This window comes from Centroberyx affinis, unplaced genomic scaffold, assembly GCF_046629955.1.
Source record: "Centroberyx affinis isolate AG114_WGS23_722 - 3 ecotype Tasmania unplaced genomic scaffold, CSIRO-AGI_Caff_v1 ptg001080l_1, whole genome shotgun sequence".
Taxonomy (NCBI): Eukaryota; Metazoa; Chordata; class Actinopteri; order Beryciformes; family Berycidae; genus Centroberyx; species Centroberyx affinis.
In genome coordinates, this window is record NW_027279627.1 from 341452 (window position 1) to 362239 (window position 20788).

Genomic DNA, 20788 nt, shown 5'->3' on the forward strand with positions numbered 1-20788 from the left:
AAGGTTTTATCTGTTGCTGCTGTTTTTACATTCAGCTCACATTTCATAACATTATTACACAGGTCTATAAAACAATATCACAATTGGTTTCCACAGGTGGAAGCACAGGGGGGTCGATAGATATCATAGATTAAATAAACAGACAAAAAATAAAAATAAAATGAAACAGAATTTAGATAAAATAACAGTGTCATCAAATAACAGCCTATTTAGCGATTTAGCGATATTCGTGGAAATAAAACCGTTCATACTCACTAGATGTCGCCACAGTTGGAGTCGACCAGGCGCCTTCTGCTGTACATCAAGTCTCAGCTCAATTTCCAGTAACATGTCAGCTCACAGGCTGTTAAATTTGTCTACTGTTGAATCCTAACTGAACACAAATTTAACCTAAATTGTTCAATTCTTTCTATCACCTCGACGTTGCAGAAACAACTGACATATCTGATCTAAGTTATTGCAAAACTAAATAATCAATACCTTAGGCTATATCTCCTTGCATTATAGTTTCAGTTACTAAGAACTTCTAAATTATTGAGTAATTTCGGTTTGTTTGATGTAAGTTTCTTTACAAATAAACAGAAGTAATTACCAGTGAATGGTCAAGTAATTTGCTACAATATCTGTGTCCATATTGTCATTTCAAGTTAAAAAGACATAATTTCCCCTCATGGCTGTCACAACACCAGAAACAAACAGGATAGCTTTGCTGGGAAGTGTGTGCAATTTAGCTGTTTATTAGGCAGTTGTGTATACAAATGATTTCAACACTGTCCATTGAGATTTACATTGGTCATCCTGGTAGGGTCCCTTTACACACCAAAGAAAAATAGAACAAGATTTCTTTGAAGCAGTTCTGACAGATACAACATTATTTTTCCTGCAAACAGTCCACTCTTGGGACTCACCACTCATAACACCATAAGCTCTCCAAACATCATGGTTTCACACACACATTTTCCCCACAAAACCCATGATTTACCCTATGACAAAATTTTAATCATTACTTGCATCTGCCCTTCAAAACTAAAAATGTTTAGTTCTACAAATATTTCAAAGACCATAGCGTATGTCTCTTTACCATGATCACTATAATATTTCATAGACTATATCTTAAAACTGAGACATATCGGTCAAATATCAATACATAAGATTTCAGTCCAAACCTGCCCCACACACACAGGACAGCAAGAGAAACAGGCATGGCCACAATTGACATTCTTCGCAATTTTTGTAAAAGATTAATCATTTCTGTGAAATATAAAAACACTTTTGGTCTCCACGATGTCAAAAATAAAAAAAACCAAACAAATTTACATGAACAACAATATTGGCAATGTTGACTTCTGCAACTGCTGACACTTCTTAATAATCACAAAAACTAAAACTGTAATTCTGTTAATTTTTAGTCTCTCATAATACTGTGAGCTTCATGCTAACAGATATTTGTAATCCCAGTTTAGTCCTGAAACACCAGACACCCCCAACACATCCTGATGCACTTTCACTCCCTCAGCAGTTTCTGAGCAACAGGATGAGATAAACCTCTGAGGATGAAGTTCTGCCAGTGCTGTGAGACCAGTTCACATTTACAGAACTGCCCGGTTATCTTATCGCCACTATTAAGAGATTTTAGCAGTTACTGAGGTCTAGGTTGCCAATATTATAGAAATCATTTTTCAAATTTCACAGTTGATAGTCATACAGAAGTTTTGTTCTGTAATGTTGACAATCAGAATAATCAGTGTATGAAAATCTTTTTTTTTTTACTTCACAGAAACTGAATCGACAAAATTGCAAGAGGTGCCAATAATTCTGACCACAACTGTGTTCAACTTTTACTGATATAAAAACTGATTAACAGTACTGATAATGATAAGGCAGCCAAATGACAGACACTACTTAAGACTTAAAAAAAGACTTTGGACAGGTAATGGAGGGGGACACATCATATTCATTATTAAAAGACATATCTAACACTTCTTTAAGGTTGTTTCAGGTTTAGACAAATATGTAAACCTTTCTCCAAAGTCACCCCTCGGGGGAATGTACTGTATGGGCCATCAAAAAATAAACTTAGCATATCTAACAATGACAATATTTTGGATGTATTCACCTGCCAATACACATTGTCCATGCACTGCATGTAATTGCTACTAATCATATTCAAATTGAGCCCTGAGCCCTATACATTTGTTATGGATTGGCATTTACAAACTGGATGTAGGCAAAAGGCATGTCACTCGGTAATTATCCTTAATCTGAAAAACAAGAAATAAAGAAAATACTACAACAAAAACATAATAATCAACTTGTCATTTCAATATGAGACACTGAAAATGATATATATCTAAATTTTGACTGTCATGGCAAATACCTCTTGCTTAAGTGGAGAAAGTAGGCTATGTTTATCTGGAAAGACAATCAAGTGTATCAGAATAACTGTGATTGAAGGAAACAAAACTGTGATATTGATTTGAAAACCAGTAAAAAAAAAAGAATATATCATCATCCAGCAATAGATCTTAATGCAAGAAAAAAAAAAAAGGTCATAATTCCGTTTCTGATATAACCTACAATCCTCCCACTTAAAGCACTGATAAATATATTCAATTCTTTATATATAAAAATGTAGGGGACAGACAAATTCAAACAGAAATCTTTACAACAAGGACAAAACCATGAAAATTTAGTCTTTGAAAAAAACTCAATCAAATTCACAAAAAAGAAAACCAAACATAATTGTGACGAAGCACTCTTTTGTCCCTGACACAAGAGAGAAATACAGGGGTCATTGCACTTCTTCAGAGTCCAATGAGCATGATTGGCATGACAACCCTCGTTATAGCCAGTGCAGCGCCCCGAGACACCTGCACCGCTTCTCTGATCTCCACTGAGAGAAAAACAGAGCAGCAGGAAAGAAAAGAAAAATGTGCAAAAGTGCTCCCTGCATCCTATACCTTCGCCACCCAAGTAACCAAACCTCAACTCGTGGCTTCTTTCTCTGCAGGCAAAAACTTGCTTTTGTTCTCCGTACTGAAAAGCAGTGCTCACTGGCTACAGTACAGAAAATTCAGTGTAATCACTCAGGACTTATGTGTGTAGGTGGGATGTGGTCATTTGCTAATAAAAATTGATCAGGAAAATGTAAAACCATCTCTTAAATGTTATTCTGTCATAACTATTAAGTAGCTTGTCATTCATCCTTCCCTATAACCCCTAACATCCCCTGCCAGCTTGATATACAACCCATCAGCTTAGGGGATTTCCAACCTGCATCAGTGCCATGGAACAATCAGTTCATCCTCAGTGGAGATGAACTGAGCCATGAATCAGTTGCATGCTTATTGCTATAAAGACACTCGGAGAGGAAAAAAAGGCTAGCGATTGTTTTGCGAGCTATCGTGCAAGTAATTTAATAAGGTTTGCGCACATCTCAAAGAACTCTATGGTGTGGCTTCCCGGTCGGGGGTAAGACGCGCTGTCCCCGCCTCCCGTCGAGTCCACGGACGATGTCAGCGACGACGCTAAGGAGCCCTCTGCGGCCTTGGCGGGGTGCACCGGGGTCGACGCCGCCGGAGTGTCCCCCTTCCCCTCTCCCCCGTCTACATCGTTCTTAATGGTCGTGCGGTAGTTCCCCACTGACCCGGAGCGGTGAGGGGTAGCAGTCCCAGATTTAGTTTCCAACATTTCATCTGAAACAACACACAAAGAAACAATGACTAGGATTCATTCTTGATAAATGATGGTGAGTGCAAGTTAAGTATAAGCGATTGATTTTGATGATATAGAATAGTTAATTCAGTCAGCCCTCCCAGAGTATAAATATAGGGACTGAGCATAAATCAACTTCTTCATCTAAAGTCAAAATGTCGTCTCATACCCTTTACATTGTATGCCTGTGTGAAGTTAATGACCCATCTTATCTCATATCTTCCTTTGAAGTACTGGTGAGCGGCCCTGTGCAAAAGCTCAGGGCCTCAACGCCGAGTCAATCATTTATGTATTCCCCACTGAAACAGAGTACTATAGGACAGAATCCAAGTAAATACCGCTGAGATACGGGGGGCTGAATTCAGGGCTTGCCAGAATGTCTGGTAATGTTAATGGGTCACAAACTTTATACAAACATTGTGTGTGAGTGGTATGTGACCACGTAATGACCTTGGGTGAATTTTTTTCCGGTCCTTGTGTTCAGTTGAAAGAGTTGGGGTGGGAGGCCGCCATGAATGCTGCTTGTTTTCAGTATCTTTCGTAACTTTCACCTATTAAATAGTAAAAAAAAAAAAAAAAAAAAAAAAAAAAACCCTAACAGTGTATTTCCACTCTAAAGCTTTGATTCAGAGTTGGCCGACTCTATTCATGGGCATTAAGTTCTTCGGAGAAGACCGGAGGTATGTGGGGAAAGTTATTAGTTTTCAGAATTGGCTGCACAGTGAGTCGCACATCCAAAATAACTGAAATCAACCATGCAACCCTGCGTTACCAAGTTTTTCTCATCTGAAATTTGGGGGGATTTTCAACGCACCGCGGGCATCCTTTTTAAAGAAGTACTTGTTTCATTTTAATACTGGCTGGTCTGCACTGCTCAACTGAAGAGTATGAGACAAGCATACTGTTAGTTTATACAGACAAATACAACAAAGACACTGATTAATAGCCAAACGATTTTTAGCAATTTATTTCTCACCATCAGATTCTACCCATCCCTGCCTAACGTTTATGCCTATCATGACTATTATCGATACAAATATTTGTAGAAATTAGTTTGTAATGGTAGATCTAACCCACAGTGCTTAATACAAAGGATAAGTCTGAGGTTGCACAGATTTGGAATTAAATCCCTGCTATGCAGAGCTAACTCATCACTGAATCATTTTAGGTTTAGTCACCTTTCCATCAAAAATGCTAATTTCGTGAGAATACAGCTACGGTGCTTATTGGCAGACTCTGAGGTACTTTTGTTCTGGCTCTAAAAAACATAATTCCAAAATATTGTATTACATATTTGGCAACAATCAAATGGATTTCTACAATTCTGTAGGCCTACTTGCGGCAGTAGTACATTCCTCAAAAATGAGTCTAGCTCGGCACAGATGTCACTTTCACATTACAATACATTTACAACATATCAAATAATGAATTCTTCCTGTGCATGCACATCTATGCTCAGTGACAATCATTTTCACTCTACAGATCAGTGACATCATTATAGAAAGAGATTACTGCCAGCAGAGATTGTGTTTAAATGACAAACATTTTAATTTCTCATGCTCATATTGAACTTCTGAATTCAAAATTTGCTGAATAAATTAATTCATTAATTGAATTTGTAATGTGCAATTTGAAATTGAATGCAATGGCTTGAGATTATTACTGAATTAAAATTTTCCTGAAACACACAGCCTTTTTGAAGAGGCTGGATAATGCCTCTGCCCCAATATCCTTTTCACTATTAGAGTATACTTCATGTGTCAACTGCAAGAATCTATCTTTGTGAGGTTAGAAAATGGAAATAATGATGCAGAACCAAGTGTGGTTTCAACTTACCGTCTATGCTACGGAAGTCAAGGAGGTAGGTTCTGCTGTCCACCTGGTAGAGCTGCAGGCTCATCTTGGTTTGCATCCCGGTGATCGGGTTCTTCCTTCTCACACGCAAATAATATGGATTCACAACCTGGAAGAGTTAAGAAGGGTGAAGAAACTGAGACAATATAAAGCCATTGTATCTATAGGGATGTTCCCCAGGACCGTATTCGGCACAATACAAATAATGCATTTGACCCGAATATTTAGAGAATAGAGAATAGAGAGAGAGAGAGAGAGCGAGAGAGAGAGCGAGAGCCACTGTTTATGGCTGTGCTTATAAAGCCTATGTTTATGGTTACATAACATCTAGGTTGCTGTTTTTATACTTAATTACTATTGATAAGTCATTGTAAAGAGTTTAGAGTTTAAAGCTTTAATATCTCAACAATAACAATGGCAATGATTACAAGGGGAGAAAAAAAAACATACGAATTTGGGGGATTTTTAACATTTCAGTCTAAACGGCAACCATTTCCAGTTTAAGCTCCGCCCACATCTGGATTTATCCGAATTGGTTGGCTGATGAATACAGATACAAACACAAATAGTAACATCTCTGAACATCCCTAATAGATACAATGGCTATAGATTCAAGTCTTGAAAAAGCAGCCTTTGTCAGGGAAAAATGTTTAAATGAATTATCAGACAGAGTGTGATAACATCAAGAACAAACTTTTATCAACAGCTTGACAAACAAAAGAAACAAGTCATGTGACCGCCGAGAAGCACTTTTATGTTTTTGGGCAAGCGTTCAGCTCACAGGGACGATTAAGCACAGAGAGTTTTCTTGTTCTGTGTAGTCTAATCTAAATTACCAGGCTTTACTACTGTGTATCCCCAAACACTAAAATAGCTGCTTCATATCAGAGCCAGAGCAAAAACAGGAAACACAGCATTTCCCTTGGAAACTGCCTTGCATTTTCTCACAAGATAATTAAAAAGTATGAGTCAACTGGTATATTCTAACAACCTATGTTTTTTATCTAAAAATAAATCAAGATGGTCTAAAGACAACATTCCATTCTAGGTCAAGTAGAACTATACCTGCAAGAAAAAAATGAAGGGAATGTTTTTGAGTTCATATTTAGTGAGTCGTCTCTTGCATTTCATCTCCCTTATTGTACAACTGTTTTGTTTAATCCCAAATTCATCCTCTAGTCTTCAGCATCTGACATTTGCTGGCACTTTGCTGTTTCTAAATGGGCTAGATGAGTATTACAGTAGCCCTGCTCAGGTAGGCTATAAAGCAAAGAAAAGTAAAGCCCATTTCATTTATAACTATCTGACCCCCTTTCATTTTTATCGTCTTTCAACAACAACATGAGAAATGCCAGTTTAGGCCTATCTGCTCTCTCCCTTATACCCCATTTATGAACTTTCTCCTTACCTTCCACTCATAATCCAGCTGTTTCATGGCACGGCACACCTCCGACATGATATCATTGGGTCGACTCTGACTGCGGATACCCAGGTGCCACTTGGCCCTTCTGACACCCTGGTGCTTGGACTTCTGGGGGTTCAGTTCGTCCAGCGTATGGCGAGGCCTGGGAGGGGTCTCCGCCACGAGGAAGGGCACGCGCTCGGGGTGGGGCTTGGGAGTGCCGGCCACAGCCGCTCCAGAGGTGGTCAGGTGCTGGTCGTCTAGAAAGGAGTCAGGAGGGCTGGAGGCCAGGTAGAAGTCCTTGGCCTCACTCATGATGCGACGGTTGTCAATGATGAGATGGTAGGCAACGGCTAACGGATCCTGGTGGTTGCGACTGTATAGGCAGGTCAGGACCTCCTCCTCAGTGCACTCAAACTTCTCACAGACCTCCTTCAGAGCCTCATCGTCAATCATGTTGTTGCTGTAGGAGGGATCCTCGGGGAACAGGTACTTGGGTAGGTCCTCTTTGAACCATTCGTCCTCTCTGTGGGAAGAGAAAATGCATACACCAAGCAAATAAAGACACAACAAACCACAGATCATGAGTGCAACAGTTTAAATAGGACTATAGTTTTACATCAATGGTCGTCTATAAGAAGATAATGCACTGTACAACAAAGCCACAAAGGACTGAATGATTGTAGCAATAGTTTGACTTGATCTCCTCAAGCTCACCGGATTTCTTTGATGGTGGCTCTTTTCATGGGGTCTACCTGCAGCATATGTTTAAGGAGACTTATTACTGAGGGGTTCAGATACTGCGGTGTGAAGAAGATCCCATCGCAGATCTTCTTAAAGAGCGTTGGCACATGGTCGTCGTCAAAGGGAAGCGTCCCGCACAACAAGGCATAGAGAATCACCCCACTGCTCCAGATATCCACCTCTGGGCCAGCATATAACCTGAGGAAAATGTTCATGGGGCACAGACAGTAAAGAGAAATGGTCCTATTAAATCAATGTTATGGCTTGGTTTTGTTTATTAAGCAATACCTTTTCCCAACATGATGGGAGAATGCTTACAACTGCAGACCCTGTATTAACTAATAATGAGGACAGAACATATTACCTTCCTGAGATGACCTCAGGAGCAGCATAGTTTGGAGAACCACAGCTTGTTCGCAGGAACTCTCCATCTGACATCATGTTTGATAAACCTGCACAAAATTTTACAGTGTTATATTATGCAACATACACATAAGCTATGCTCAGTTCAAACAACCATAGCTTTAACATTCTCATACAGCTTAAGAACCACTTTTGTTCACCAATGTAGATTTATGAATAATTAACCATTCAGACTCCAATAAAGCTGAAAAAAGCTGGATTTTAGCGCATCTTTTTCTATTAATATCACCTGTGAAGAGTTCATAACTGCAACATTTGTCTGTTGCTAAACCACATAAAGAAGAGGAAGTGTGTGGGTTTGGGGCTAAGAAGATGACTTACCAAAGTCTGCAATCTTGGCATTCATCTGGGCATCAAGCAAGACATTCTCTGGCTTGAGGTCTCGGTGCACCACCATGTGTCGGTGGCAGTAGTCTACTGCTGAGATAATTTGCTGGAACAGCCGACGGCTCTCCTTCTCATCCAACTGTCAAAACAGAGATGGTCCATTAGGTGTGATCTTCTCTGTGACTTAGTCAGCACATCAGAGCTGACTAAACAGGACTGAGTGTTGTGTTCCTCATATAATTTCAAAACTTTGCTGGTTTTATGCCATCAAAAGATGATCTGCATCATAGGTAGGCAGCAAAACTGAGAAAATTATGCACTTCTATGTTCAAGTCCCCACAGAATAACTGAGAGGCATATGACATATATGACACAGACAGAAAGAGCGAAAGAAAGGTGGGACATAATCATACGAGGGCATAGGCCTATAAGACTCTTTCAGGACAAAGTATCATATTGTACTACCTTTCCATTTTTGCAGATGTAGTCAAAGAGCTCTCCTCCTGAGACATACTCCATCACCATGAAGATATCTGTAGGGGTGCTGATAACCTGATACCTGTAGGAATAACAATCACAAGGTTTACATCACGCAACCCATCAATAATCAGCTGAGATCATACTACTCAAATATAGAGGGTTATGACTCATGATTTCATGATTTGAACCAAGGAAAAAAATTATCATCAAAGGGGTGATGTGTGATTTAATTTTCCTGTATTACATATCTAATAGCTAAGTATTATGGAAACATCAAAAGTGGCAACAGGGAAGGTTTCGTAAGAGTGTTCTCCAACTCCCCTACTACAATGTCTAGCAAAGGGACTCGAGGTGGGCACTACAAGATGGTGACCACTTGAGGCCATTCTACAAACATTTTGAAAAGCTCTATGGAAAACCACATCACAGTTTTCCATCATAGATGCGTTTGGAGCAACCCAGCAACTTAGGCTGTTTCATAAGTCTAATAATTATTGTACTGAGCACCAACATTATAAAGCAGTTTGCTCAACAAGCAGCAAAGAAAAATCTACAAAGTGCTTTAGAGCATTTACGAGTGACGATAAATTCAATACCAGACCAAACACACATAAACAAACCCTGACACATGCTGCCCAGTGTTTCAAATACAATGATAATATTTGGGTGGCTCACCCAAGTAAATTAACAGCCAGCCATGTCATTTTGGTTTTGGATTCATTTTGAGTGCTGTGATACATAAAGCTGGAGGTTCTCACCAATGTAGTTTTCAAATAATCAAGATTTATGGCTGGCCAAAAGCATGTTAGTTAACTACAATGACCACAATTCACTGCACCTATGACACAACACATCTGTGGTGACACAAACAGAATGGAGAGACAGTTTGAAACCCAGCCTCAATAATCAGATGGAATTATAATAGTCAGCTAATGTTGCAATTCCATTAATTTATACTAGATTGAGAGAATGTAGTGCCTGAAACAATATGTGTCACTGCGCAAACTAAATAAAACGGCAATAACAAGTCGCCAATAACCCCCTCTCTCAATGCTGCCAAAGTAAACTGTCAACCTGTGGGAAACACTGCTGCCTGTACTACAAGTCCAAGGCTCAACAGGACACTCTCGCACCCCAGAACCGCCCTCTCTTCACCATCTCCACCCACTCAGCACCCATTATAACTACGTTCTTCCACACTACATTGGCACCGCACCTAGACCTGAACATATACCACATATCTCCCTATGAGTGTCATACTCAACATCAAGCTGAACAACAAGCTAAAGGGACAGCTGACCCTGCTGGCTTGAAATGGCTCTCTCTTGGTAGCACAGAAACCGTATTGTACAAACAAACAGAGACTAATTGGACAATTAACCCCTGCAGGCTTGAAGCCGCTCATTGTACCAACAACTGCATGCTAAAATAATGTCTGACCCTGAAACTTGTGCAACAATTCAAAAACACCAGATTCACTAGAGGGAAGATGAATGAATGTGTAGAAGCAGCAAACGTTTCAGTCCTCACTCCATCATCAGTGCTTCTGTTTGCGTGTTTGTACTGACTGTTTGTACACCCAAGCACTTTTTGTTTTTGGCACTTGTGTCAAAAAGAAGAATTTTGCATTTATCTCAGCATCTGTACCGATTCAATGTGGCTTTTTTGTCTTAGATGGAGCGCAGATTGCTCTACTTTTGATTCCTTAGAGACCAAACAGCCACACAATACAAAATCTAACATTGTTACTTCCAACATTGTTGCTTCCTAGAAAAAGCAAATATCCTATACTTATAGATTCAAAGTATAGCCTACATTTACAGTAGTAAAAATAGATTGCATGTATATATTTACAGTAATAAAAAATATTTCTATTTAATAGTCATATGTTTGACTAGTTAAGGGTGTTACAGGCCGGGATGAGTTTCTGATTAGATTGTACATCTTGACTCCATGAGTGACTCTTGACCTACACAGGTCTGTAGTTTGCACTGTGTCTTTTGGCCAACTACAGTTTTCTGTCTCTTTCATCAGCTATTACTCATCAAATGTGGCATGCACCAGTGTAATTGCTTAAGAATGTAATATGGTCTAGCGGTCTAAAACATAGTTTGTTGGTGAGTGAAAACCACAGAATTTAAGACTTCATGTTATTTCTGTTGTCTAGAACAGTCAAATCATTAAGTGAATGTTCTCTCTCTCTCTCAAAGTCAGGAACCAGAGAACTATGGCTTAAAGCTAGGACGTAAGTAGCATGTTGCATGCACCGACAATGAACAAAGCACTCAAGTGTTTTACTTTTTAAACCCAAATGATCTTTACTGTGCAGTATTGCTCTTTTGGAACCAAAAAAATGTCTCCTTATCCCCGGGCCGGCCTCCCATTGACTCTGACAGTCACCTTTACCAGAGACCTGATGGTACGTTTCTGGTAGCACTGTGGTGTGTTTCGAGAGATGGGGCGCCTCAAATGTTTTCAGAAACACATTTCGGTGAACTATTTTCTTAATATAAGAGAAAGTTTGCAAACGAGCCGCCATGTTTTTCCAGTTTGAAATCCGGGGGCAGAAGGCCCAGCGAGTGACAGCGTTCGTCCAATCAGGTGCAGCAAGGAAACACGCCTATCACTCGCGTGAAATGATGCCCCTGTGAAAACACACCATGAGACTTGAACCTGTATTGTTGTCAAGACGGAACATCTGCTCCATAGAGAATGAATTGGGAAAAATACCATGTCTTTGTCTTTGGAGCGAACCAATTCATTCACAAGTTTTAGTTCTCCATTTTCTGGCTTTAGGCAAGACGTTCATGTCCATAAATAGACTGTCCTGGATAATATAATATTAATTCTTAAATCTAGAGGTTTCCACTTTAAGTCAAACTATGAGGCTATTTTTACCTGGCTACTGTGGTTACAGTATATTCTGCCTTACAGCTTATCATGCTTTGAATAGACTGCCAGTGTGACAAAGCCCATATTCCAAAACTACAGATTCTTTAGTTTACATGAGTTATGGAAAACCCTCCTGACTTTATAGTTGGCCTTGAATTAAGTTTCACTGCCTATCCATGCAAATATTATTTCATAATCCCATCAGCACGTTTGCAAACCCCAGGAAAAGCATCTATTGGAGGAGGATGCTGACTTTACAGATCTCCACCACTGTCCTACCAGCAACAGCAACCACTGGTGAAAGATCACTCACAGAAATACAATCTCAGTATCACAGATACAGTATAGGCCTAGACTACAGAGAGATAACACCAGTGTCAAACTGCTATTTGTCCCCATCTCTCTCCATTTTTCATCCCATAGAGTTAGTTTTTAAATACAGTTCAACAATCTCTGCAGTGTAGCAACAGCTAATGCTGGAAGCATTTTAAAGATACGTAATAACACAAACACACACATACACACTGTAATGGTTTGACTAGTGTGTCGGGGGTGCCAGTCAGTCCTTGAGCCTAACAAATTTAATCAGAAGTTAGGGTCAAACCACATAAAGGACAAATGTTCCATAATGAGATTTCTAATTGCATCCACCCTAATAACAACATATGTTACAGAAACAAGTCATAGCCACATGAAATAATCCACACAACAATTGCCAGTAAGTGGCATAACTGAATAATAATTGGTTCAGTATAAAGTGTGTAATAAGGGGGTGTCCGCTGGTGAGTAATCAGCCGAAAAAAATAGAAACAAGTATTTACAAGTTCTTAAAGTTCATAACTTTAACTTTACTCAAACTGCACTCAAAAACACAGGCTAGACCTAAGCCTCGCCACACTTTTTCGTGACTTGAAACATGTTAGAAGTGAGGAGAAAGCTGCCTGTATGCGTGTGTGTGTGTGTGTGTGTGTGTGTGTGCGCGCTGTAGGGCTGTGTGTGTCTCGTCTCTTTCCTCCACTGACTCAGCTGAGCATTGTTCTCATGCAACGTCACTTAGGCTCTACAATGATTTTGCTGTTTTGACTAATGGCTACCTTGCAAAAGTAAAATGTTATTTTCAAATTATATTACTGGTATATTGATAAAAAAAACCTCAACATCGCCACTTGAAAAAGTCACATCAGCACCATCACTGATGTCCGATGACATCGTACATGGGCACAACCCTACTGTCTAGTATCTATTGAAGAAACAGAAAATAAAAACATCTCTATCACATTAAATTCCATTGCTCTTCAGTGAGTCAACAAAATGCACTTGCATTTAAGAAATATACAAAATCCAAAAATGTTCACACTATCTCAACTACAAATAGGCTACTGCTAGGAATGGGAACAACAAGTGGCCATTCCAAGGAGCGTTTTTTTATGTAACACTACTCATGATTCCTTGCAAAAATCAAGTACATGGAGCAAAGATAACTCCTCTTTATTCTTATCATGAAATTATTCAAACAATACAGAACTTTTATTATCAAAAGACACTGTACAATCCATTACCATCTTAAAACACCATGGAAGTGCTTCCTCTACAGAAAGCAATGTATATAAAGCTTGCACATCCCAATTACTTTCAGCACTTTGGGGCACTATCCAGGGTGGAAAATTAACTCTTCAATCCACTAGCCATTGTGTCTGGTAGATTCCTAAATTATATACTTTTTAAAATGTTAAAGGCTAAATATGACTAAAAAACATATTATAGGCTATAGTTCATGTATTTGTTAGGTGATCAGGAGTATTGCCTAATAAATAAGAGCCAGGCTCTGTGTGTGCATTTGTTTGTGTGGAATGCTTTCTGCCAAGCAAGGTGCTGTCCCTGCATAAGGGAAATACAGCGTGCACTCATACACCAGGCAGTACGGTAGACCCCCCCCCCCCCACCAGCACCTAAAAAGACACTCGTTCTGGCCTCCGGATAGCCGAGCTGGACTGACGTAGTGGGCGGTCGGGTGAGGCTGCCCTATTTAATGTTTTCTTTGGTAACGAGATTCATATCACAACGATTTGTTTTGAAACTACATGGCTAAGCCTGGTGCCGGGAGTGGTCATGGGAAGAAAAAAAAGGGACATATTAGCTGTAACCAGAGGGCAGTACATGAGGGTCACTGTGGGAGCAGGTTTTCTGAAGGGTCTGCTAACTGGTGATTATGTCCTGTTTGGGTAAACTTTGTTCACTCGCCAGTCGCCTCAGCGGCGGGTGAGCCTAATAAAATGTACCCACATTTCACCCACATTTGGCGGGTGACGTGCGTTAATTTCCCACCCTGGTTCTCTCACTCAACAGTGGCTATGTAACGCCCTAGTAGTCAATCGGCGTCATCTGTGGGCCAGCAGAGAAGCACCTCATAGTCTAGCAGAGTCAATTCAGACTTGCAGTTCAACAATGACTCACTCAAAATCCTAGTCACTTAACTAACATCAGAACATGCAGATGCTTGGCAGCAGTGCCATAAAAAAAATTAAACCTGGACAGGTAGCATGTTTGTCTTACCAAAAACACAAAACAGCAAGTTTGGATTGTTAGTGGCAATTTTCTCCAATCGCGCCAAACCACAACCTCAAAATCGAGGCATATACCGACATACCGAACCATGATTTTGTAAGCTATGTCGCAAATATAGATTTGTACTGAACTCAATAAAAGCTCACACTGCAAGGCATGCAGGAAGACAAAGAACAACATTTATGGGTATGATGTTAAATCTGTAAAGCACTTGTGTAACTCACAAAGAAAGGTCAACAGAGGGGATAAACAACAACAAACAAAAGGCAAAAAGAGCAAAGGACTGAAGGGAAAGGAGACTGGGTCAGGCAGATATTGTCCTAGATGGATGTACTCTAAAACACATCATTAAAGCCTTGAAATAGCTCAGTGGGTGGCACTAATGTGGCAGCAGGGGGATTATGGAGCAGCGAGCAGGGTGTAATCTAGGACTTACAGTTTAATTATGTGAGGGTGCCTAAAAAGCTTGAGGTTCTGGATCTCCCTGCGGATCTTTCCTACCACGTCCAAACTGCGGATCTTCTGCCTGTTCAGGATCTTTACTGCCACTTGGTGCTTGGTCAGCTCATGTTGACCCACTGCAGGAAAAAGAGAGAACGACAGCACACAAGGAACAGCAATTAGAACACAATACGTATGACAGATAATAGCCTACACATGAAAAGAGATGAAAATGAAAGAGAAAAAAATATAAAGAGAGAAAATATAAACAGGGATATGCAATAGCAGCAGCCTGGGTTAAAGTATGCAAGTATGGTCCTTCTCAAACATTATATTGGCACAAACTACCATGAAATAGAGTGAGAAACTGTCACATTACATCTGGATGATGTAAAAAGACAGGAAGCTTGCACGAGGGAGTTAGCAAATAGCTGGTGTCACTTTCACAGTTGTGTCTGTAGTGCAGTATTAACCAAGTCTCCAGTAATCAAGATCATAATGAATCACTGAGTTAAACTCCAATGCAGTGTGGTCCTGTTCCCCTTCAACAAAGAAAATGAGTGTGGAGAGATGACTCACTGGTCATTAACTGATTATAATAGGGCTAGTGATTGTACTAACTATTTTATTTTTAAGAGAGGCCGGCTGGTTCACTTTATTCAGGTATGTTGGACCTTATCATGTGTGGCGAGAAGGTAGATGACACTGCAGGGTGAAAAGCAGCCTACAAATCGGGTATAAGGGGTAAATGAGGTAAGGTATGTCAATGGCTAGTAAGCGTCTGGGATAATATGTAGCTAGGAAGGTCTTACGTATGCACATTCTTTAGTCGCATTTTATACTAATACATCTAGTCACAGGCATTGTAATACGTTGACACATTGGTCGTACCGCCCTCTGGACCAGCTACACTGGGCCGGGCGTCTGTCCGGTTTGCCGAACTCACTCCCTGAACCCAAAAAACACACACACCTAGTACCGTTGGAGTTTCTCTCAATCGATTACCAATGGACAGGCAAACACAACCCCATGATACGAAGGAGTGATAGGATTGAGACCAAACGCATTTCCCCGATTCGTACCGCTCTCCCCTTTTTTTCTGTGGGACTCCCACTTGATTTGTAAAATAAAGAGAGAAAGAGGAAACGGCACGAATCGGGCTACGGTCTTGCTAATCAGCCAGCTAACATCAGTCCAGAGGCTTTACTTCCCGGTGGCTGTCTTGCCAAGTGACTTCTAGCTCGCTGGCTAGCGCACAACGCAACTAACATTAGAAGAGTATAAATACAAACTATCTACGTAAAAGGTCTTGTAGTCGCTGTCGTCTGCAGCTATAGTTGCATCCAAAAATCATGTTGTGCAACGTTAACGTTAGCCGCAAACTAACGTCAGTTAAGCTAGCTACAGCCGGGACAACAAGTGTGTTAACGTTACCTATCGTTGCGACAAGTTAGCTTTATGCTTAGCAGGCTATATTAGCAGCGAGGCTAAAAGCTCTCATTCTCACCATCTCCGAGTTGGCACAATGCACAATCACAAAGATCCCGATACATACCTTTAACCTTTCCAAACGTCCCCACTCCGAGTGTGTCTCCGAGAATGTAATGACCAATTTTAACTCTTCCTTCATGTTTCGTTTTGTCCGTCGCCATCTTCCCGCAGTGGCCTTGCTGTGAGGCTAGCTAGCTGCGGGTAGAGATGGACCTGACTCCGCTGTCTGCGACTCTACAGCTGCTCAGTAGAGAGTGGGAGGCGCCGGCTCCGGTCTAGAAGGGATCCGCGTTTCGTCAAATGTTACGTCCCATGCTGCCTTCAGGTGCTCTTAATAAGCTCCTAAATCAGTTATTTATGTCGTAAATACGACTTGTTGCGCTTTCAACTACCTTTTGTTTGAAATAACAGGATGGTTCCCGAAACAAAAGTAGATTTTGACGACTGTTTCCTTTTATTTATCAAGAGGCACATAACTACATTGAAGTGGAGAAAAAGTGCCTCAGGCATGTAATTGACGTTTTATTAATTTAATTAAAAACAAAAATGCATGGCAAAATATTTGAACATACAGTGGAAATGGAGATATACAACAGTACGGAATATTTACACAAAATGCTGAACAATATATTTTTATTTTTATTTTATATAGGCCAAATGTATATATATAACACTCCGACTCCCTAAACGTCTCATCTCGGCAACTCGGGTAATTGCGACTTTCCAGTAGTATTCACTACTTTGGGTTAATGTGCGCTCAATTCGTAATACCATGTTTCCGACAGCACATGAAGGCAGCAGTATTTCCATTATATTTGCGGACTGTTGCCAGGTTACACGGAGTTGTTTATCCACAGCAATGAGGCCTAGAGGCAGTCCAAAACTTTAGTTTATCAAATATTTATACAAATTTGACGAGTAAACAGCACACCACTGAAGCCTTGAAATAGATCAGCTGGTGGCCCTAATGTGGCAACAAGGGACTGCAGCGAAGCTATCAAGTTTAGCAATAGACTTACATTCCACATTAGCTTTTTATTATTTTTTTTATTCCTTATTCCTCACTGACCTGGAAAAATGTGAAACAACCATTGCTGGACCAGGAACCTCTGCTATATGAGACAATACAAATTGTTGGCTACTTATTACACCTTTAACAGAACAGTAAGCCTATTTAATCGTGCTGCAATGAAATCATAAATAGAAACTCAGCTATTTTCAATTCAGTTTATCATCTGTAGTTCATTAAGTTCTCATTAAGGCCCTTTAGCAACACTACATTGTTTGATATCATGCCACCAGGTGCTGGGTCCACGCAAATAGGTACCGGAATGCAGGTAGTCCAAAACCGCGAGGTGCCGGATCCTGTTCCGGCAGGATCCGGCACAAATTTAGCACTGGACACAAGTGAAGTTTAAGTTCTGATGGTGCTACTTCAATACTTTTGCTGTATGAAGTGACACAGCGCGCAAACCCCTCGCGAGACTTGACCTGGCTGTTTGCCAGATTGTGAATGCCTTCTAGCCCTGACCGCTGACCGAGTTACAGGGGAAAAAAGAACACTTCCGAAATGACATCTGTTTTCAAAATAAAAGCGTACGTCTTTCCTGTCTTCTCTCCTCTTGACTCTGATTTACGGACATTTTTAAATTTCCCTGGAGTTACAGGATCAGTGTAGCCTATGTAAAATGACTAGTTACTAGTTATAGGCTACTTAATTCCCACCTATGTGGTAACATCAAAAACAGAAAAAAAGGTTTATATTTTTGTCTGTAGTGTGAAAATGAACATTGTTTTCTATTTCCCAATTCTGGAATTAATATTCAAAATTATATAGGCCTAGACCTGATGCGAAAATCTCATGAGGCCTACATAATAGGTTAGAGACGATAAAATGTGTTTATGGCCGAAACCGCAGTCACAAAATGTTTTGGTGGGCGTGGAGAGGGACAGCAAAGAACAAAAACAAAAGCTCCCTGAAAACACTGAACATCAGCAGCCTGCTCTCAGCATGCTTTGGGATATGCTGCTGGGTGACACCCCATTTCCCCCCATGGGGATTAATAAAGTACATCTGTATCTGTAGGATATTTACCATTTCACTGTCTGTTGTTCTGTCAATGGCCACTAGGCGTCAGTGTTTAATCTAGTCCACTTGAGGCACCTGGTGATAAGTACTGTGTGTCTATAACTGTGTTCTCTTTTCACACCTGCCAATAATTGTAATCAACATAATTTTGTCACTAATTTTTTTCCTTCTAGCCCATAAATTTTGGTCCCTGTGCCCTGATCATCACCTTAAGGGAAAGATACCACCCACCGAGAGGACAGGAGGTTTACTGTTTTTTTTTTTTACTTGTTCTGAGAGACAGCAGACTATTTGCAAATAATATACAAATTGGCACTTTTTGCATAACAATATATATCACCAGACCTGAAGTTGCCTCACAGCAAATAGGACCTGGGTTTTTCCGTGAATGAATGAATAAATTAATCCAGGTTAGCAACTGAAGCTGTCGCAGGTCATGTAATTTTGGTGTTTTTCACAATATGGGACCTTTAAGGACCAATGTTCCCTCTAAACTGTGTGGCCCTCCCTGAGACATTCTGACATCCTGCTCTAATCACACTGTCAGATCGATGTGAAAACCCAGACCAAATCCTCCTGGAGAGAAGAGGTACAGAAGTGACATCTTGTGGTTGCTTGTAGATGTTGCAGAGATGCCAGTGTTGGCCCGGTTTGTTCTGCTTGTGAGTTGTGAATAACAGAATGAGCTGGTCAGGATGTGAAGAGCTGCTCCACTGACAGTGAACAGAAGGTTTGTGGACATCAGGTGATTTTATTTCCTGTTTCCAGTCAACACTACTATGAATAAGGCTCATTTGTAAAGGTAGTGTAAATGTTCAAACCAACATGGGTCCAAAAAGTCAGTGTCCCATTATTGTTACTGCAGTATGGCGATCTCAGATCTTGCCACACGCCTACTCAACTATCCCCATGGACAAAAAAAAAATAGAATAGAATAGAATAGAAATGTTTTTCAAAACACATTTCCTGCAATTGTAGCCGTTTTGCTCTTTTGGCCATAAAAATCGGAAAATAAATAATTCACACAACTCAAATTAAATTATGCAAAATGCCGCCTGACCTTGAATCATGAATTAAAAGTAAAACACATTGAATTAAAATTCTTAGATGAACAATAGCATACCAACATTTCATGTATATAAGAGTATAGACAATTAATTGAGCAAGGTAAAAATAAAAAGGAAAGAAAAAAGAAACATTCAGCAGTTTTATTTTGTAGAGTTGTGGCTCAGAGTCCCTCCTCTTCCTGATAGTCATTCAATAGTACAACTTGGACAAAGGGAATTGACACTTTTTAAGAATTTTGAAGCCAATAAGGAAGTGGCGGCAGGTGGCAATTCCTCTAACGTCCGCTAGTTGCTGGCTCCAAAGACTCCAAACCTGGCCCAATTCCATGCAAGTCAATGGGATCCACAACCTAACTTCTTGTTCAAAATATAAAGTCAGTAATTTTTTTTGACAACTTCTTCTAATGTGTCTCTTTATGGCGATTTTCAAAATAATTGTGTCATTAATGGGATATAACAGTTATAAAACAGGGTTGTTTTTCTAGTGATTGACAGATCGCCTATCCAGTGATGGACAGGTCGCCCTACCACAGCCCCTTCCTTTCCCCCTGCAGATGCCCAGGAAATGCGAAGAGGCCAATCAGAGTCTTTGCGTCTTGCGTCACCCACCTGTTGTTAAATTTATGGAGAGATGCACATAGGCTACGCCATACCTACGCACACGCACAAGTATAATTTTCCCTTTAGCGACAGCTAACTGACTGACCTGAATTTGCCTTGTGATGACATATTATGTATTTATATATCAAATGCTACTATAATTGTATAATTATATTTAAAAGATATTCAATATTCTCTAGCCAATGGGGAAAATACGGAAAACGCACTTCTGCCTACAGTAGCCAGTGTAAAATATGGAATTAAGTAAGATTTCAGAAATGTAATTAGTGTGAGCACAACAAATTACACTTAGTTGTGTCTTTTGTTTCCATACAGACCTGTAGACATTGCTGCCAGACTTAAGACTCTGAGGTCAAGGGTTTGCCGATTGGTCCCAAGGCCAATCACATAAATGTTCTGCGTAACGAAGAGATGGATTGTGCCAGCCATTGACCCAGAGTCCAAACTGGATGTTATTTTCATTGATGAGGATGGTCAAGGTGAGGGGGCCATAGATGATGGCGGGCCAACCAGGGAGTTTTGCCGACTCCTGATGGGACAACTCCAAAGACACAACATATTTGAAGGCCCTCTGGAAGAAACCAGCCTGGCCCTTGACAGTGTTGGTATGTGTAAAGACGAAGAACATATACATTACTGATTTATCAGCCACTGATAATGCTGTACTAATTGGATTTT

At 40.2% G+C, this 20788-nt stretch overlaps 1 protein-coding gene across 3 annotated transcripts; it reads right to left on the reverse strand.

Moving 5' to 3' along the window:
* Positions 1-721: 721 nt before the first annotated feature.
* On the reverse strand, positions 722-17029 carry prkaa1 (protein kinase, AMP-activated, alpha 1 catalytic subunit). 3 transcript variants are annotated; one of them, XM_071523328.1, is made up of 10 exons: positions 17006-17029; positions 16398-16494; positions 14838-14979; positions 8930-9023; positions 8459-8603; positions 8079-8166; positions 7688-7912; positions 6977-7496; positions 5551-5677; positions 722-3695 (listed from the first exon to the last, which is right to left on the reverse strand). In XM_071523328.1, exons 1-10 carry the CDS (start codon positions 17027-17029, stop codon positions 3400-3402), a joined length of 1758 nt encoding a protein of 585 aa, XP_071379429.1. In that variant the 3' UTR covers positions 722-3399. The 3 variants fall into 3 exon arrangements, with proteins under 3 accessions (XP_071379429.1, XP_071379431.1, XP_071379430.1); XM_071523330.1 differs by lacking the exon at positions 17006-17029 and having other exon boundaries at positions 722-3546; positions 3610-3695; positions 16398-16545; XM_071523329.1 differs by lacking the exon at positions 17006-17029 and having other exon boundaries at positions 16398-16545.
* Between the last annotated feature and the right edge of the window lie 3759 nt (positions 17030-20788).